At 49.6% G+C, this 17,681-nt stretch overlaps 1 protein-coding gene across 1 annotated transcript; it reads right to left on the bottom strand.

Annotated features, from left to right (window-relative positions):
* Positions 1-7,630: 7,630 nt before the first annotated feature.
* Positions 7,631-17,019, bottom strand: LOC131272150 (tuberin). Its single transcript, XM_058273790.1, has 6 exons — positions 16,356-17,019; positions 15,373-16,277; positions 12,510-15,295; positions 9,049-11,776; positions 8,815-8,982; positions 7,631-8,640 (listed from the first exon to the last, which is right to left on the bottom strand). Exons 1-6 carry the CDS (start codon positions 16,426-16,428, stop codon positions 8,377-8,379), a joined length of 6,924 nt encoding a protein of 2,307 aa, XP_058129773.1. The 5' UTR covers positions 16,429-17,019; the 3' UTR covers positions 7,631-8,376.
* Positions 17,020-17,681: the final 662 nt, after the last annotated feature.

Genomic DNA, 17,681 nt, shown 5'->3' on the forward strand with positions numbered 1-17,681 from the left:
AACTTAGCCCTTTAAAAATCTTTGAAAAATTACAAAGAAGACCACCGCTCCCTTCAATGGGTAAATTATCCATCACCTTCGGACTTGGATCATTCTCTTTCATTGAAACAAATTAATATGTTTTTTTTTTACATTACCATTGACTTATTATTGATTATCCCATAGTTGGCCAGCAATTTTGACCAAACCAAGAATTACTAGAAACCGTGCTACAACACTCACCGTACGTGCGTTCATCGCACCATATTAAGTCTTAAAAATGGTGCTTTCGGAACAACGATAACCTTGCTATCCGAACGCTGTGGGGAGGAAAAAAAAACAACTTTAGCTATACATATCCTGCAGGTCCCCACAAAGTGGTAAACCCAAGATTCTCGACACCGCAACATACACACAAGAGTGAGTCTGTGAGGAACAACGACAAAAAACAACGTTGAATAAAAAAGAGGCCCTCCATCAAGTACCTTTGCCTGGAGAAGGTTTCCAGAAGTGAGCAAAAAATAATCCTTCCCAGTGCACGGAACGGCGTGTCGACATGGCTAGGGAGGAGTAGCAGAGAGCAAAAAAAAAGGCTAAAAAAACAAGCGGATCCAAACGGCACAACCGAACAACGCTGACTTTAGCATCTCAAGGTGCTTTCAAGACCAGACAAACCTCTCCCCCAGGTGTGATGTGATCATGTGCGAGCACATGGCATAAATATAGCCACCACCACCGTTGGGCCTTCCCCTTCCACCGAGAGAAAGAGAGATACGTGTCGATTTTCAAGCATCGATAGATCCGAAGGTCAGTGGTGATGGAATTTCCAAAAAAATATGTTCGAAAACCGCCTGCAACATGGAAGCGAATCTTGTACTTTTAACACCTTATGACTTCACGCAATCGCACCGGGGAGAAATGACTGGCGAGAAGCTGCACACTTTGGAGCTTTGAATAACAATGAGAACATGAACTAGGAACAGAAATAGAAGCACGGCCAATATGGACTCACAATGCTTTCGTTACAGCAGTCAGCTGGTTGGAACCCCGGCACACCTCTTTCGACCGGCTGCCCCTTCTTGGAGGAGGTCATTTTTTCGCGCCTCATCATATGAATGAAACGACCAACGTACACTTCATTGACTGCCCGACCGGCACTGGTCCACCGTGAATGAATGCGGACAGCTGGAGGAGGCCCTTACCGGGCCGTCGGAACCACATGAACCCGTCCCAGCACACAAACTCATAAATCATCGATCATTTACGGTTTCGCGCAGACGTTGCATCGGACAGGTATCGATCGATAAGCCCATAAATTGCTTCCCCGACTTTGTTGCCGTACGATCGATTGACAGATCTGCTCCCTGATAGGGTCTGTCAATTAAGCTATGATAGTGGAAACTAATAGTGAATGAAAAAGAATAATGGAATATCATTATTGCATACAATTTACACAGCGAACACAGTGAAGGTCTTACAGGGCAAAAAAGTGGACGCTTATGTGTGGTACTAGGTTTAAAAAATGAAAAGGTCATAGGTTGAAACGTGATTTGTGCACCACCCCGGGTATATTGGCCTGTACTATCGGGAGTTACTCAGAACATGGATCTCTTTCTGCGAAAAAACTTCCTCTATACTTGAAGTCCATTTGCAACGCTTAAAGACACATAGAGTAGCAACCCTCAACCTATACGATGGATGAGAATGTCTGGTCTAGGTATGTTTTCTTTTAATTATTCTAACGAGTTTAACAGGCATCGCTGCAGCGATCAGAATAAATATCACGATCGGTCGACATGCTGATATCATCCCAGGATTGGATACGGTTGGCTTGAAGATGCACTGCTTGTTCATCCGACGTTTCGATTAATCGTGCCCTCATAGAAGAACACCACATCGACTCATTTAAATAATGAAAGCTCGAGATTCTGGAGAACCTTCTTCAAACTGGGCAAACCTGTATTTATAGACAACAACTTTGAGGAAGGGTTTGTTACAAGCAAACATTAGCAAAAACCGTGTAAAATAAAATCTAATAATTTTCCAATCAATTGTAGTTAAATTCGAAACGGAAAGAGCCCACTAAAAAGTATTTGAATAATGGAGCACCGAGAGAATAGTTCTAACATGAACAGCTTCATATCGGATATTATTAAAAATGTATTTTCAATAATTTCAGTAATATTTTAAACCAAGCCTTTTTTTAACAAACTGTCGCATCCATAAAATCAACAACGTATCACAATTGTTTTCACATCCTCCTCCCTTCGAATGCGTTAGAAAAACAATGCACCCACTCTCATCTAGAGATGAAATCCTTGACATTCTACAATGGACGTTCCCAGTATATTTCGTGCTGATTGGATGTTATTTGGTGTGAACGTCAAGTGGAAAATTAAAACGAAACCCTAAAAATCATAACCGAACAGCTAAACACCATTCCGCTGCCTAGGGGATAGTCAAACCATCATCCGCCCGCTGAAGGTGAACGTTCCGATTAATTATGATGTACCGGATGTCTCGGATGGGTCGTAAAGACATCAAGCACCCGAGCTAACGATGCCATTTTGTCTGGCGAGGAACCAGCGGTAAAGCAAGTGTTCCGCTGCGTACGGTTAGTTAAATTTTACCGCCTACATTCCCAACTCGACAGGAAGCACTCGCAGCACAAAAGTTCACACAAATTTTGTGGAACTGCTAGTAAATTAGCACATTCGCAAATGCCACACGGCGCAACATTCTCGCCTCATTCGGTTTACGGAATGGATTGATTAGATCTCACCTTCAGTCGCCACCATAAAAGTGGATCAGTGTTCAGTCTTGATAGTTCATTTTAATAGTATCTCTCTGTGATACGCGATTTGCTTTACAAAAAACAACACACAATGAAACATTGATTTCCACGGTAATTAAATTGCGTTTTCCACGCGTTCTAACACCTTCCCTGTGATATTGGTGGGAACAGGTTCGATTCAGTTGCTTTGAACCCGGAATTCAAAACTGACTTATTATCGTGCCGACAACGATGTATTCTATGGTCCAAATTTTAATTCGCGACAGGATTCAGGAAAACATTTTTACCTATTATTCTTCTCATGCGAACCTTTCTGCCCTATTTACCGTGCGGGTTTTAGCACGCAGGTGTCAAACATATCCAACATTGACCAGAAACCATTTCTCTTGCTGCTTTCAACACTTTCTTTATCGTCTTATGATACCGATGCTAGCGATGGAAATATTTTAAGATTGATTTAATAGATTTCCCACTTACCGGAACTGTTTGGTTTTGTCCTGCAGGTTCGTCACAAGCGTACGGCGCAACGGTGCAGGCGACGCACCCGGCGATGCATCCTGCTGCTGGGCCACGATGGCTCGCGCAAGAATCAGATCCTCCTCTCTCATGCTGTTCTGGTGTGGGATGGCGGGCGAGCGGACAAGCGGGCGGGAAGCCTTTTCTTGATCTTGAAATTTCTTTCCTCTTGCACACACACACACTGGTTCGGTTATCGAAGGGCTGCACCTTTTTGTTTTGTTGCTTTCGGTTTCCGTGACCTTTACAGTACACCGTTTCAGACCGTTCGGCGAGAACTCCTGGTCTTGTACTGGTTTACAGAAAAGAAACCGGCACACCAAAGACGCCCGACTACTGATGCGACTGTGATAGAATGATTACAATTTTCCACACGATTTATTTCGTTGGCTTCCGTAAGCAACTGACGACGGATAGGGCCTTATAAACCGTTTGAAACAGTAGAGTTGAACCGGAAGAGAGCAGAGCTTCCGGGCCAGCGGGTATTAGGCTGCTTAGACCTTGCGAGTTTTGACAACTGTTTACGATTCGGAAATCAAACACACTGAACGGAAGACGTCGTGAAGAGGAAAATTTAAAAGTGTTGTTATAACACTACTCCGTCATATTGTTTCACCACTACGGAACAGAACAATTGCTGATAAATATCGCTACTTGAAAACCAGTATCACAAAACCAGCCCAATATCGCCCGCGAAAGGGGATGGGTACTTGCCGATAAACTAGTTCCTCTGAAGTTCTTCTGTTTATTTTATTTCTCGCGTTTTTATTTTATTTTTCAGTTCGGTAAGAGCTGGAAGGTTAAACACAACGTGCGCGCATCATAGGCGATTTATCCACACGCGCACTCGAACGCCACCAAACGATGGGAAACACACAGTCGCGGCACAAAAGGTGGAACCAGACTGAAGTCAGCACGCTGGGACGCGTCCGTTTTTCTACCGCCGTCGATCCGGCGCAAACACGAAACGGCTGGACGCTGTGGTGATCGCGAGATCATGATCACGCGTCTGTGCGCGGCTACCATCACACACTAACCGTGGACACACGGGCGTGCGCGCGCGCGCGGATACAATCACTGGCGCGTGGTTGTGTGTGATTGGGGCGGATTTGTGTTTTATTCTTTTGTTTTCGAGATAGTCAAATCTTCAAGACAACACCACGCGGCGCTCCTAGACGCGTACCGACAATGCGGTGTGTCGTTGTTGAGGATAAATATTTACGAATTCATAACAAGCTCCAAGCTGTCGAGGAGCTTGGGGGCGAGGAAGTCCGCCGAATTGGCGACGAGCAGTGGGAACACCCTAGTGGGACGGAACTTCTTTGTGAATGATGTGCGAAAAATGTCTGCGACACCGGATTGTTCAGTTAGAACGGAAACGGAAAAAGTCCGACTGGAGACAGCATGTTTTACTATGGAAGTAGCTATCAATTATCCGTGATTATGTATTAGAACAATATGTTTGGCTTACTAAACTTCTGACTCAGCATAGCAAACGATAGGACTATTACGAATTTACACCCTCCCCACCCTTCTAAAAAAGTTATGTTCGACTAAACTCAAATAGAAGAAGGGACAATACAACAACCGATATATTGACGAATTCTATAACCAGTATTCGGTAGGCCAGACTTTTCAGGCGAATGACACTGGATGACGCAGCCCGTAAAGTCCTCTTAGATTTTTCCGTCGGACATAGAGGTTTGGTAGAATGGCGTAAACGAAGTGCTGTGTTTTAGGATCGATATACGTCAAGCCAAGGCTGCTCTGGACTATAACCACCTAAGTATGTTAGCTCAAGACTGGCTTGTCCGTCCAGTTGGACAGGCCATTTCCTAGCCAGTAAAGTGACTGTTGACTAAATAACAAAATAAAAATGGATTTTTAACCTAAACTGCGATAATGAGATGATTAATAACAAGCAATAATGCCTATGTTAATGTGAACAGAACAGAATTACTAATTGGATAAGTTTCCAATCGAAAATCATTTGGGAGAGAATGCCAATGTCTGTTTGGAATGCGACAGACACCAGTTTCGGATTGAACTCAGTAAAGAGGTCACGTAAGTAAAGTGAAACTTTTTAGGCACTACATTCAGATAACCACTCCATGCATGACGGCAATTGTTCTAGCGGAGGTAATATCCCGCGGCACGTCGCCAATCTGCTCCTCCTCCGCCGGACGGTACATCTCCTCCATCGGAAAATCGGCACACGAGGAACGGCGCAGCTGAAGGATCTGTTTGTGCTTCTTCCAGCACACGATGCCTCCGGTTACGCTCAGCAGTGCCACCAGAGCAATAAGACCACCCGCCACTGCCGGCCAGAAGATGCTCGTGCAGAACGGCAGCTCGTGGTGGGTTCGGCGTAGATCCTGTAACGGCGTACTAATGTTCGCCAGCCAGGGTTCGAACATTTGCCGGACCTTCTGAAGCCCCACACCGAACCGACCGGATCGGCCGAAGATCCACACGTACTCCAGCTTGGTGTGGCCAATCTGGACGCACGAGAACGCCAGCAGATAGTTTTTCTCGTGCAGCGCCAGCACGACGGTGTTGATCATTGTCAGCGGCCCGTGGCGAGTCGAGGCGTAGCTGATCTTTCCAGTGAAGGATGGTTTAAACCGTAGTTGGAACGGCCTGAAGCACTGGTCCTCGTCCAGGTGCTCGAGTACGACCGCGTAGTACGACACGTACCGCTCCTCGATCTCCGCCTTACCGTCGAATAGGGCCTCAAAGCGTACATTGGAAAAGTACAGGATCTCACCAGCAGTATTCTCGAACGGCTCGATTCGGTCCTTTTCGTAGCTGTTTTGCTGCAGACGAGGACAGGGTCCGTATAGCAAGGTGCCTACGGTAGGTTCCAAAAATCCCACCAGAACGGTTACTACTAGAAGGTACCACATCCTGCCATGCGTTGGAGTCGTGGTACACTACTTCACACCAATCTGGCGGACACGATGGCTTTCCATTCCCAATTCGAAATTCTTCCTTTGACCTGCATGCGTACCCCGGAGGAAATTGATGAAAATTAAAGCAATAGCGAGCGATTAGAGCGAATGTTACCGGTGCGATTGGAAATCGAAAAACGCCTGCAGGAACGAACGCAGAGCTGCAATTAATTTAAACTTAGATCCACGATAGCGAACACCCGCTCGCGACTGGGGAGTTATTCCACTCTAATTCTTTGGGGATACACTGCCATGGATTGTCTGCGCTGACGCCACAACGGTGCACATTTAATTACCACGCAGTACTACCATTTAGGTGCTCCGACATGTGGACAGACGTAGATGATTTAAGGACCGACCGAAAAATGAAATAACATTTCAATTTACGGCGCTCGCACGTGGGAAATTAATGCATGCACCTTTCCCTTTGCTAACGGTTCATAAACCCAACCCGGCGTATATTCGATGTTACTCGAACTGCCTCAGTTACTGGTTGACTACAATTAACGCGACGTAGTACGTAAGGCTTCGCCTTAAAAGTCCATTTGCGGGAGGTTTGCAAATTGAAAATCGCTGTCCACTAAGATCGTTCTTATTTCCAACCTAACTCCCTCTGCCAGGGGTTGATTAATCGATAGCGTTACACAAAAACGGGTGAAGCCGCATCGGACAACGGAGGTACGAGTAATTTTTCACTTTCAACCCCCTTCAAGCACATATGCAGAATAAGAAAAATGATAACATAAAATGAGTACTGACGAGGAATTAATCTTAAAGTAACGCCAAACTACCGTTATTTCGCGTTATTAAAGCCTTTAGGTGACCTTTTTCTTCCCCGATCATTGCTTTTATGTGTTACTATTATTTTTGGTTACAATTCCGACTATTAATTCTTATTTTTCCATAAGTGTTTTAACCAATCTCATTAGAATTATTAAATTTAACTTTTCTTCAGCAAGAAACACAACACTTAACGAGATGCAAGGAATTGTAAGTTGTAAAAGTTTTTTTAAATGTGGAATCGAAACGTGGAAGGAAGTAGATTTTATATTTTTTTAATAAACTGAGCAGTAAATAGAGTTAAACAAATTCGAAGAAGTTTGATAAATGAAAAAATAACATGTAAAATTGTACAGAAAAACAAGAATTATGTAAATTGTTAAATTGTTTTTTCAATACGTGGAATCGAAACGTCGTTGGAAGAAGATTTTATAAATGTTCAATTAACAATCACAATGGACGTGATTCAAAAAGCAAAAGAAAGGATTATGCAACTTGGAGGGAAAAGGATGAAAAAATATTGTTTCAAATCAAAGAAGTTTAATAAATGAGAAAAAAAAACATGTAAAATTGTACAGAAAAGAGTGATTAAATCACGATTGATTGTTTATGGTATCTTCAGTTTTATTTGTACGATAACAAGTATGCAAACCATTATTGATATTGCGTCATCAGTTGTAGCAAAATGTCTTCCTTTTGTTTCGTTTCGTTCTGCTGGCGGAGTTAACAATCATACACAATGTTGGCAACGAGCAAGTCTGCTTCCTTGCGGAATTCGATGTGCCTTTAGCTGCTACTTCCAAGTTGTCCACACGGAGGAACCTCGCTCGGTATTAGTACGGATTTGGAATTAAACTTGTCTCACACCCTCTCTCGCTCACTCTGCCTTTCTCGCTGCCCAACACTGGATAATATCCATGAAGAAGAACTTTTCGCTTAGGATTTCTCCCCGGCTAAGGTTAAAGTGTTGGGAAGGGAAGTTCAAAAATGCCAATTAGTACACGAATGCACATGTTGGCTCATTGACCCATGACGAGCAGAACTCAACAGGTGTGTGCGAACGACGGCGATGGCTAGTGGGGATTCTTTTTAGGAAGAAGATGCTACTTCAACGTTCGTTACTGACCATCACAGGCTCATTATAGAGCTTCATTATTCGCGTGGTGCAATGAAGGCTACGGAAAATGGTTAGACAAAAGAGCAATAAAAATTGATATAGATATAACAATGCCCAAGGAACGGTCCCCCGCCTTGCTGCTTGCGGTCTGCGTTCGACCCTTTGCATTCTCACGAACGCTTCTGAGACCATCCCTGATCTTAATATGATGTTCGTAGTGGGACAAACACGAACCGAACTCAGACGGTGTACTTGGAGAAGTCATCGACGCGGTACATGATGCCTCCGCCCAAGGTGCTGGCGGTCGAGCTGAGATCGTTCGCCGAGCCACCCTGCTGCAGTTGCTGCTGCTGTTGCAGTTGCTGCTTCTGCTGCTCCTGCTCCAGCAACTGCTGACCGTACCGGGAGCGGATGTTTTTAATTTTGCGCAACCGCTCCAGCCAGTTCGAGGCGTACGGGCTCGAGTTTTTAGTCTTCAACGATTGTGCCACCAGCGAGGCTAACTGTTTTAGGGGGAAGAAAGGTTTTATTAGAAAGTTTCATATTCAACAGTTTTATGTACTAACAAAGCACGGAGCGACTTTCATAAAAGTGTTACAGTCTAAAATTCGAGTCAGGCATACGCTTTGAGCTTACGTTTAAGGATTAAAAAACTGCTACAAAAACCTTCCACTTACATTAGCATGTAGTGCCATCTGGCGGGCGAGCAATGGCGCCGTATGGTCGGACACGATCTTCGTCTCCCGCGTCACGTGCTGCGAGATGTCATCCTTCGATCGTACGAAAACGCGATTGCTGTTAAGCTCGATCGGTTCCACCACTACGCAGGCGTAATTGTACTGACCCTGTGTGGTGAGAGCAAGGATAACAAAATTAACGCTGGCACTAATCAGGGTCGGTGGTCGTCTTACCTTGATCGTTTTCAGATCGTAATGCTCGCCGCTCTCGTTGTACACGATCGTGACGAAATCGTTCCCGATGTGCTTCTTCTTCTCGTTGCAGTGCGGATCCTGCTTCTTGTTAGGCATCAGGGTCGCCACGTGGAACGTGATCTGCACGATGTCGTCCTGGTAGATGTACGTGAACGCACCGTCCTTCCCGTTGCTCTCGAGATCGATGAAGATGTTCTTCTCTTTGGCATCCTTGATCGCGACCAGCGTACCGAGGCTGCTGAGGAACTCCGCGTACCGCAGGCTACCGTACCGGTTCTTCAGTATCTCCGTCTCGTTGCCCGCCTGACCCGGCCCGACGTACAGCACGCCGATCTTGTGCATCTCGAACGGCGGTATCAGATCGAGCAGCGCGATCGCCTTCTCCGGATCCTTGTCCATCAGCACCGGGCGCTCCGGACCGAACTGCCCGTGATGGTAGAGCTGTAGAAACACGAAGCTCGGACTGACCACCGTCCGGCTGAGGGGTTCATTACGCATCCGCGCCACGTTCGAGGCACTCCACTTGGAGCCATCGCGCGAGTAGTGCTCGCGCACGGTCGAAATGGTCTTCGAGCGGCCACGCGGAACGTCGTTATCGTTGCTTCCGGCGCCCCCAATACCTGTGCCACCTCCGATCCCACCTCCCGCCATCATCGACGGGAACGATGGAGAGGCGGTGCCCGAGTTGGACTGCTTCAGGTTGGCGGTGTTTCGGGCGAGAAGTCGCGGCGACAGCGGTACCGGTGACTGTGGCGGTTTGCTCGTAACCTTCTCCATCGGCAGCTTTAGGCTGAGGGCTGACGCGGACGACGTTTGCGTGATCGGATGCAGGGCGATCGGAGCGATCGTGTTGGCGGCCGGAACCATCGACGCCGCACCGGTGCCCGGTGGAAGGTTTATTGTCTCGTTCGAGGCACCTCCATCTAGCAGGGTGGAGCGGCTTTGGTTGGTGCCGGGCGCCATTGCATCGTCGGCCGAATGTTGTTTCCTCGGTGCTAGGCCACCGGCCGGCGGCTCGAGGGTGTTCGTCTCCGGCAGCGAAGTGGTGATTGCCGACTTGGCCGCACTGAACTCGGCCTGATGTTTCGCGGCCATCGTACCCCGCACCGTGGGTGCCACTGTTGACAGTATCGGGTCCACCGTGGGCGCGGCTCCAAGGGTACGCAACATACTCGGTGGAGGTGGCGTAGATCCGGCAATTTCCTCCGGAATGGCCTCACAACTGACGCCCTTGCCGTAAGTGGACGATTTTTTCTTCTCCACCATTGAGCCTTCCGGTTGGACGGGCGCGTTTACCGTCGTGTTTGTGAATGTTTCATTCGTTCCCACACCACCGCCACCACCACCACCACCGGCGCCAGCGTCAACCATCGTCAACGGTGGTCCCGAAATGTCCGCCTTTGCGGCCGCTTTGCTCAGATACTTGCTATTCCACTTGGACCCCATCTCGGGACTCGAGTTAACCCGACGCACCGTTTTACGCATCGAACGTCCCTCCGGATCATCGAACACCACACCCTCGTGGTGGTCGTCGTACCGTCCCCGACCCGACGACTCACGCCTTTCGTCGTCACTGTCGTCCTCACCATCGTCATCATCATCGTCGTCATCATCATCATCCTCATCGCCATCATCATCGTCATCGGACACGGCCGCCGGATGCTTGTTGCGTGGAATATTGATCGGCCCAGATCCACCGCCACTAAGCGACCCACTTTCACCCGCCTGAAGCACGTTCTTCAGCTCCTCATCCTCACTCTGCTCGTGCTCTTCCTCTACCGAGTGTTTCTTCTTCGGGTCACTCTTCTTCGTCAGCTCAAACACGTCGTCCGAGATGGAAACCTTTGCGCGGGAACCGACCGCACCGATGGCGGAGGCAGACACTGGAGGTGACGCGACATTCGAGGGTGGATTCATCTGGTCGACACTGCCTGCATTGGGCGCGTCCGAATGGGCGAAGCGATCCGTCATGGTCGCGGGAATGTCCGCGTTACTACCGAATGGAGTCAGTGAGTCGCCAGCGGCTCCATATCCGTGCGGAACGCTGGCCCCACTGTAGGTGGAAAACTCGGATCCGATCATGCCACCACCGACGCTGGGCGAAAACAGACACGTGAGGTCCTGGAGCGCTACATCGCCACCGAGGATGTCGTGCGAAACCTGGCTCTGGATGCGCGTAATCCACGAGGTGTACCCCGTCGGTCGGCGCACACTCACCTCCGCCCAGCCGGTACAAACGCAGGCACACGGCTGCACGGGTCTATCGAACCCGATGCCCGACGAGGACGAGGAGCCACCGGCCGTCATCGAGCCGCCCAGTTGCTGCGGCAGTATCAACCGATTGCCGATCGTCGCCATCAGACCCGGTGGTCCCCTTGGGGCCACCAGCGAGCTTGTCCGCAGCAACTCACCACCCCCAGCACCTCCTGCAGCGCCTGGTGGCCCTCCATGGTCGACGGAGTCGGGATTGCTACCGCGGCGCGACAAAGCCTCCAGCGATCCGGACGAGTAGCCCTCCTGTGATCCCTGGCGGAAGAACCGATTGCCACCGGTGGACGAACCGACAGTCGAAGCCGAACCTCCGGCACCGGCCGACATGGGCCCCGCGGAGTGGGCGGAGTGCGGACCAGCCGGGAACGGTGTCGCTGCCGTCGACGATGAGGTCGAACTCGAGGTGGTCAGATCCGTACTGTCAGATTCGTTTGCACTGGTTTGGGGAGACACGACATACGGAAAAAGAAAGTTAACAAGAGCAGTAAACGGTTAGTGATACTTTTAAGATAGATTTCTGCGTGATACAGTTAAGAATAAAAAAACCCTTTTTTTTGGGATTACCAATAGGATTATTTGCTCTGACGATGGACAATGATGCGTAGCGTAGCGTCTCGTTTGTGATTAATTTTAAATTTAATATTAAGCTTACATGAAATGTTTTTTTTAGGAGGTTTTTTCTTCCCAGCTTTGCAGGGTCATTTGAAAGGGATTTTCTACGTTTAATGTTTACGTATAAAAGGACGAGTCTCATCGTACACTAAGGGCTTTGAGGAAGGAGGCAGCATAGGAAATGTCCGTATGATGTACAAATTGGCCTTATTGCTCTCTATCCTACGCGTGGTGCAATCAGGTGGAAGTTAAATATAAAAAAATAAATTTTAGTGGAAAGTTTCATGCTTTTCCTTTTCCAACCCCCGTCGATATCGATTTTGTAGGCCAATGGTTGAATGCAGTTATGCTTGGAGTGTTAGGAGGATGAAAACAATCGAAGGTTAGAAAGAAATACGACTGATAAACGCCAATTTGCTGCGGGATGAACGAAAAAATATAAACATTGCGGGTAGAGTTGGATGATGATCGTGATGGTGCAAGTTTTTCTCACTTTGGGAACACAGACACATATACACCCGGGCAGAAACGGGCCGATTGAGTACTATCGATCTTACCTACTGTGTTGCAAACTGGCTTTGGTATACCTTTTATTCGACGTCGCCGTGGAAAGCGCCGCGACCGTTCCACCGTTTTCGACGGCCGGAAGTTTACCGTCGGTGTGGTCCGTCGCCATGGATGCCGCCGCCAGATGGTGGTGGGTGGTCGCACCGATCCCGGAGAGACCGGAATCCTTGCCGGACGAGGCACTGCTGCTGCTGGGTGGTTCAGGCGACAGCGGCTGCCCACCGATGGTGGTCGTTGTCGTGCTCGCGCTACTGTTCGACTTCGAGAGCATTGGATGGGATTGGTGTAGGGAAGATGGTGGTGGTGGTGCTGGGTGATGCTGCTGCTGCTGGTGCTGGTGCAGTTTGGCATCGTGGCCGGCGGTGGCGGAGGTTACGCCCGCGGCCACACAGTACTGATGGCACCGATCGCACAGCCCATTGCGGAAGTTAACGCCCGAGCAGCCGCTCGTCGTGATGGTGATCAGATCGTGTCCGACGAGCCACGTCATCGATTGGCCGCCGGACAGCAGAAACTCGGCCGACGGGAGCCGCTTTGAGATGCCGGAGCAGGGCGAGAACGTGTGACGCACCATAAAGTCGACGCACGTTTCCGCGAGTTCGCAGTGAAACTTGCACATATCGTCGTTGAGACCGGACACCGGATAAACGCGCTGCGTGGAGGACGAGCTCGACACGGAAACTCCCGACACACCGGTACCCTTTGGTCCGGCCTGCTGCTGCCCTTGCTGCTGTAGCAACTGTCCGCCGGGTGTGTTCGAGAGCTGGTGCTGCTGCTGGGATTTTTGTTGGCCTTGCGATTGCTGCTGGGCCTGCGCTTGTGCTTGCTGTTGCTGCTGCTGCTGCGCCTGGATGCGATCACGCCGCCGAGAGCTTTGCTCCGTCAGGCTGGAGCTGCGCTTGCGCTCCGACGAATCTTCGTTGGCCTGCGAAAACGAACGCGACCCATCCTGAAACGGAACCTTCACGTACGACTCGAGCCCCTGCACGATGAACTTCACCAGCTGGTGGCGCATCGGTAGCTTGCACTTGATAAACCATGCGGCCACAACGTAGTGCGCCAGCGACACCGTGTAGTGATCGTACCGGAACGGGTTCGTGTACGGCAGCGACATCGCCAGCACGCACATGTACGTGCGCGTGTTAAAGTTCCCAAACCGGAAGCTCGGCACGAGGATCAGCGTCGAAAGGAATTCGAGCACGGGCAACGCGACCGTTTTCGTGCTGGTCATCTTGCTCTGCTCGAGCAGCAGATCAGCCATCTTCGGCATCAGCTGTTCGGGCATTTCGAGCAGCAGAATCGTGAGGGTCCGGATGCAGTCCTGCGCCCGTCTCGAGATCAACCCCAACTTCAGCGCCTCGATGATGTTCTTCTGCGTGTTAAAGTCCAGATGCTGGTGGTACATCGCGAGACTCGAAAGGGCCGGCAAAATCAGTTCCATGTAGTCGGACACCTTCGGTAGCATATTTGCCGGCACCTGCAGCTTCTCCAGCTGCATCCGATCGGTGTACATCCGGTATAGGGTGCGGGCGAGCGAGTCCACGTCATTGCCCTGGATCAGCGCCTTATTCTGCATCACGTTCGGCAGCTCGGTCAGCACGAGCTGTATCACTTCCCAGTCTTTTTCTTCCTTTAGGCACAGCACGATCACCTGGCAGCCGCGCTTGATCGAGATCGTCGTCAGGTTCGTCGCCGGAATGCGATCCAGCGAGGAGCGCTCCGCTCCCCCACCCGGCTGATCGGTGAGATTGAGCTGGCTAGACGACTGGCTCGACAGGTACGGCTGCGGCTGCAGGCTCTGGTGCTGGTACGGGCCCTCGATACCGAGATAGTGCGAGAAGCGCACCCGATTATCGTCCTCCGGGTCCGGATAGCCGATGTGGAACGACCCGTTCGCCCGTGCCTTCATCATCCAGGCGAATATCCGGTACCGGATGGTGCTCACATTGGCCAGCACGTTCGGTTTCTGATAGTGTAGCTCCAGCAGCCCGATCAGCATACTATACACCCGGATCGCGTGCAGCGACGGCAACCGGTATAGCTTGACGATGAACAACCGAATCAGTCCGTCCACTAACAGTATCACATCTTCCACCTCGTGCTCTGTGCGCACCTCGTGGTTCTCTTCGTACGGCCGGTGCAGCAGCTTCTCAATGATCTCGAGCAGCTCGATGCAGCGCTTCGTCTCGCAGTGTATCGTGAACTCGATCAGGGTGCGGGCGACCGCTTTCCGAACCTCGGCGTCCTTCTCCAGCGGCACACTACCGAGATGCACGATCACGATGCGCTCCAGGATCTCGTCTTCGTACGCGGCCCGATTGGCGGCCATAATGCGCTCGAGGGCCTGCACGGCGTAGATGCGCACGTTACTGTTCTTCATCCGATAGAACCGATCCATGAACTGACACAGCTGTCGTAGCCACTCGGACCGGGTGGCCGATATTTTACTTGCCTTATAATCGATCAGCCGCTTCACGGACGCCTCCGGACGCTCGGCGGACACCTTCTCGATCAGGGCGTAAATTTTCTCCGGGTCCGCGTTCATTGCCCCCTGCTGCAGAATGCCCTCCATGATGTTGAGCGTATCGTGAAAGTGCGTCAGAACGGTATGCTCGGCCGGTAGTCGATGGATGGCCAGGTTATGCGAGATCTCTGTCATGATGTCGCAGATAATGTCCCATGTCGGTTCATTCAGCTCGGTGCCGGATTTTTGAATCAACCGGTTCATGCTCAAAATGACCTCGTACGTTACGACCACGTGGCGGCTTTTCAGAGCCTAAAAAGAAGGGAAAGAAAAGTTGTATTTACTCGGCGAACGCACGCCGTCGAGGTGGTGACTCTGCTTGTACTTACATTCCAAAAGCTGGTCAGCACAAGGGAAGGCGAACAGTTCAATATCGGTACGACACACCCGCCAACACCCCACAGGCCCACGTTCGTGTGAAAGATGGCCCCGCGGAGCAGCGCATCGTCCTGATGGAAGGCCGGATTGTTCAGTATATTGCACATGGTGAGCAGCGTCGCATGACCGAGAGCCGTTCCGAAGAGGTTTTTCATAATCTTCCACGAGTGCTGACAGTACGCCTCCTGGTTCACCATGCGGCACAGGATGATGATGAAGAGCGTGAGCGATTCGTTCGGTATGATCGCGTAACAGATGAAGCAATCCAGCACCGACAGGCAAAGCAGAATCGTGGACGTCTCCTGCTTTTTGCACGTCATGTCAAAGATGTACGACACGACGCCGACGAGAAACTTCGGCTCGAGGCTGGCCGCGTTGTACTTGATCAAGTTCACGATCAGCTCCAGCAGCGGATCGATCAGTCCCGCTTCGTCGATCGGTTTGATCCATTCTAGCAGAAACGGGCCAATTTCCTTCTCAAAGTTTTGAATTTGCTTGCCCGTGTCGGTCAGCTGCTTGAGCATCTCCAACCGGTACCCGATGTCCTCCGGTTCGCTGTGACTCACGATCACCCGATAGAACTGGGCTCGCATTAACCCGAGGCTATCGTACTGGCCCTGGATCAGCTTGCAGTAGAAGGCCAGGGCACACTGGCGCTGCTCCATCAACTTGTTACCGACGAGCAAATCCTTCGTCAGCTCCCACAGGGACTGGACGGCGTCCGGTTCGAGTCGCGACGACATTACCTGCTCGCCAAAGTCCTTCAGCGCCTTGCAGCGCTGCGTTACCGGGGTTTCGGGACGAAGTTCACGCTCCAGCTCCGGGGAGATGGGTAGATCATTACGAGAGCTGGACACTGCAAGTGCACGAAAAAGATGAATTCGCATTCGCCGGTTTTCATTCCGACAAACTCCCAAGAAACCCATGTACGTACCACTTCCGGATCGTGTGATGCGAAAGAATTGCTTCAATCGGTAAAGATGAGTTTCGCGTTCCCTTGAGGTCATTTTGATGTTGTTTGATTGAATTTTCTCTCACAAAAATTGGCGACTTGTTGCTACCCGGTCTTAACGCTCATATGGCCTTTATGTTCACTGTTTCAATAATTCAAAACAAACCTCGACATATGAGGGTTTGGGTGCAAAGAAACTGGTTGGACGTAAATTAGAAAAAATATCCGCCTCGATTCTACAACAGTCGTACACGAACAGCTGTTAGGTTATACCACTACCGCAGATGGGCAAGGGTGATAGTTTCTGGAGCTTCACGGTGGATGGAATTTTGCACAGTTCTAGCTAGCTGTGGCGCAGATGGTAAGGATCTTTCCAAACCCAAGATAGCGGCAGAGGGCAATCGATCACCCAACTACCACCGATTAGCCAATCAATTATCGGAGCGAACGACAAGTCCTACGAGTGCTGCAAGAATCCAGACTTGCGTGCCGCACACTTTGCCGGCAGCAGAAACAGCGGGCCAGAGAACCGGACCTTCGGCCGGACCGTCCCCGTGCAACCCGAGGGCGGTAATTGCTGGTCTATTGTTTCTATATCACACAATTAGTTGTTGGCGACCGTATTCTACACTATTTTCGTTCTCTCAGCACCAACCCATCTTGCTGATGTTGACCAAAGTGGATTCATAGACTAGGTGGGTTCATGGCGAACAAATCGCTTAGGATTTGTCAAAAATAAATTAAATTTTTGACAGTCCCCGGTTGACAGAAATTGACATTGTTGCTGGTACTATGTACAGGTGAACGTCGATTATCCGGGGGTGTCGGGACCGAGAGGTCCCCGGATAACCGAATTCCACGGATAATCGAACATATACTAAAATACGTTTATAATACCTGGTTTGAGTCTCGGCTAGTTCACTTTTGACCTGTTCCAGTTAGTTGATTAATCATAAAAAATGTTTGAATTATTTTCCTATGGTATTTTTATTGCTATTTTCGATCAGAGAAAATTTATTTGACACATTATTGCTACAAAATGTTGTGAACCAACCTAATATTCATGGAAACATTTAAGCCCGGTTGTGCAGTTGTCAGTTGCAAGACCCCCGGATAATCCGCCCCCCGGTTAATCCGGCCCCGGATAATCGACGTCCGACTGTAGTTCCAGCAAGAGTCCCAGCAATCTGCCATGGAAAAACTTGCTGGTACTACATGACAGCTGCAAAAAAATTGAATTTTTGTCAACCGGGTCGTTCATAGTTTTATTTACGTATTCAATTTGTCGGTTTTGTTCTTTTCCAAAGT

Source organism: Anopheles coustani, chromosome 3, assembly GCF_943734705.1.
Source record: "Anopheles coustani chromosome 3, idAnoCousDA_361_x.2, whole genome shotgun sequence".
Taxonomy (NCBI): Eukaryota; Metazoa; Arthropoda; class Insecta; order Diptera; family Culicidae; genus Anopheles; species Anopheles coustani.

What these genes read in the sequence shown, in the direction of transcription:
- LOC131272150 (XM_058273790.1), bottom strand. Translation starts at nt 16,428, where the DNA reads ATGACCTCAAGGGAACGCGAAACTCATCTTTACCGATTGAAGCAATTC. An exon ending in ACGATCTGAAAACGATCAAG is followed by an intron (nt 8,983 to 9,048) that starts GTAAGACGACCA and finishes CTCACCACACAG; the next exon opens with GGTCAGTACAATTACGCCTG. An exon ending in AGATGGCACTACATGCTAAT is followed by an intron (nt 8,641 to 8,814) that starts GTAAGTGGAAGG and finishes CCCCTAAAACAG; the next exon opens with TTAGCCTCGCTGGTGGCACA.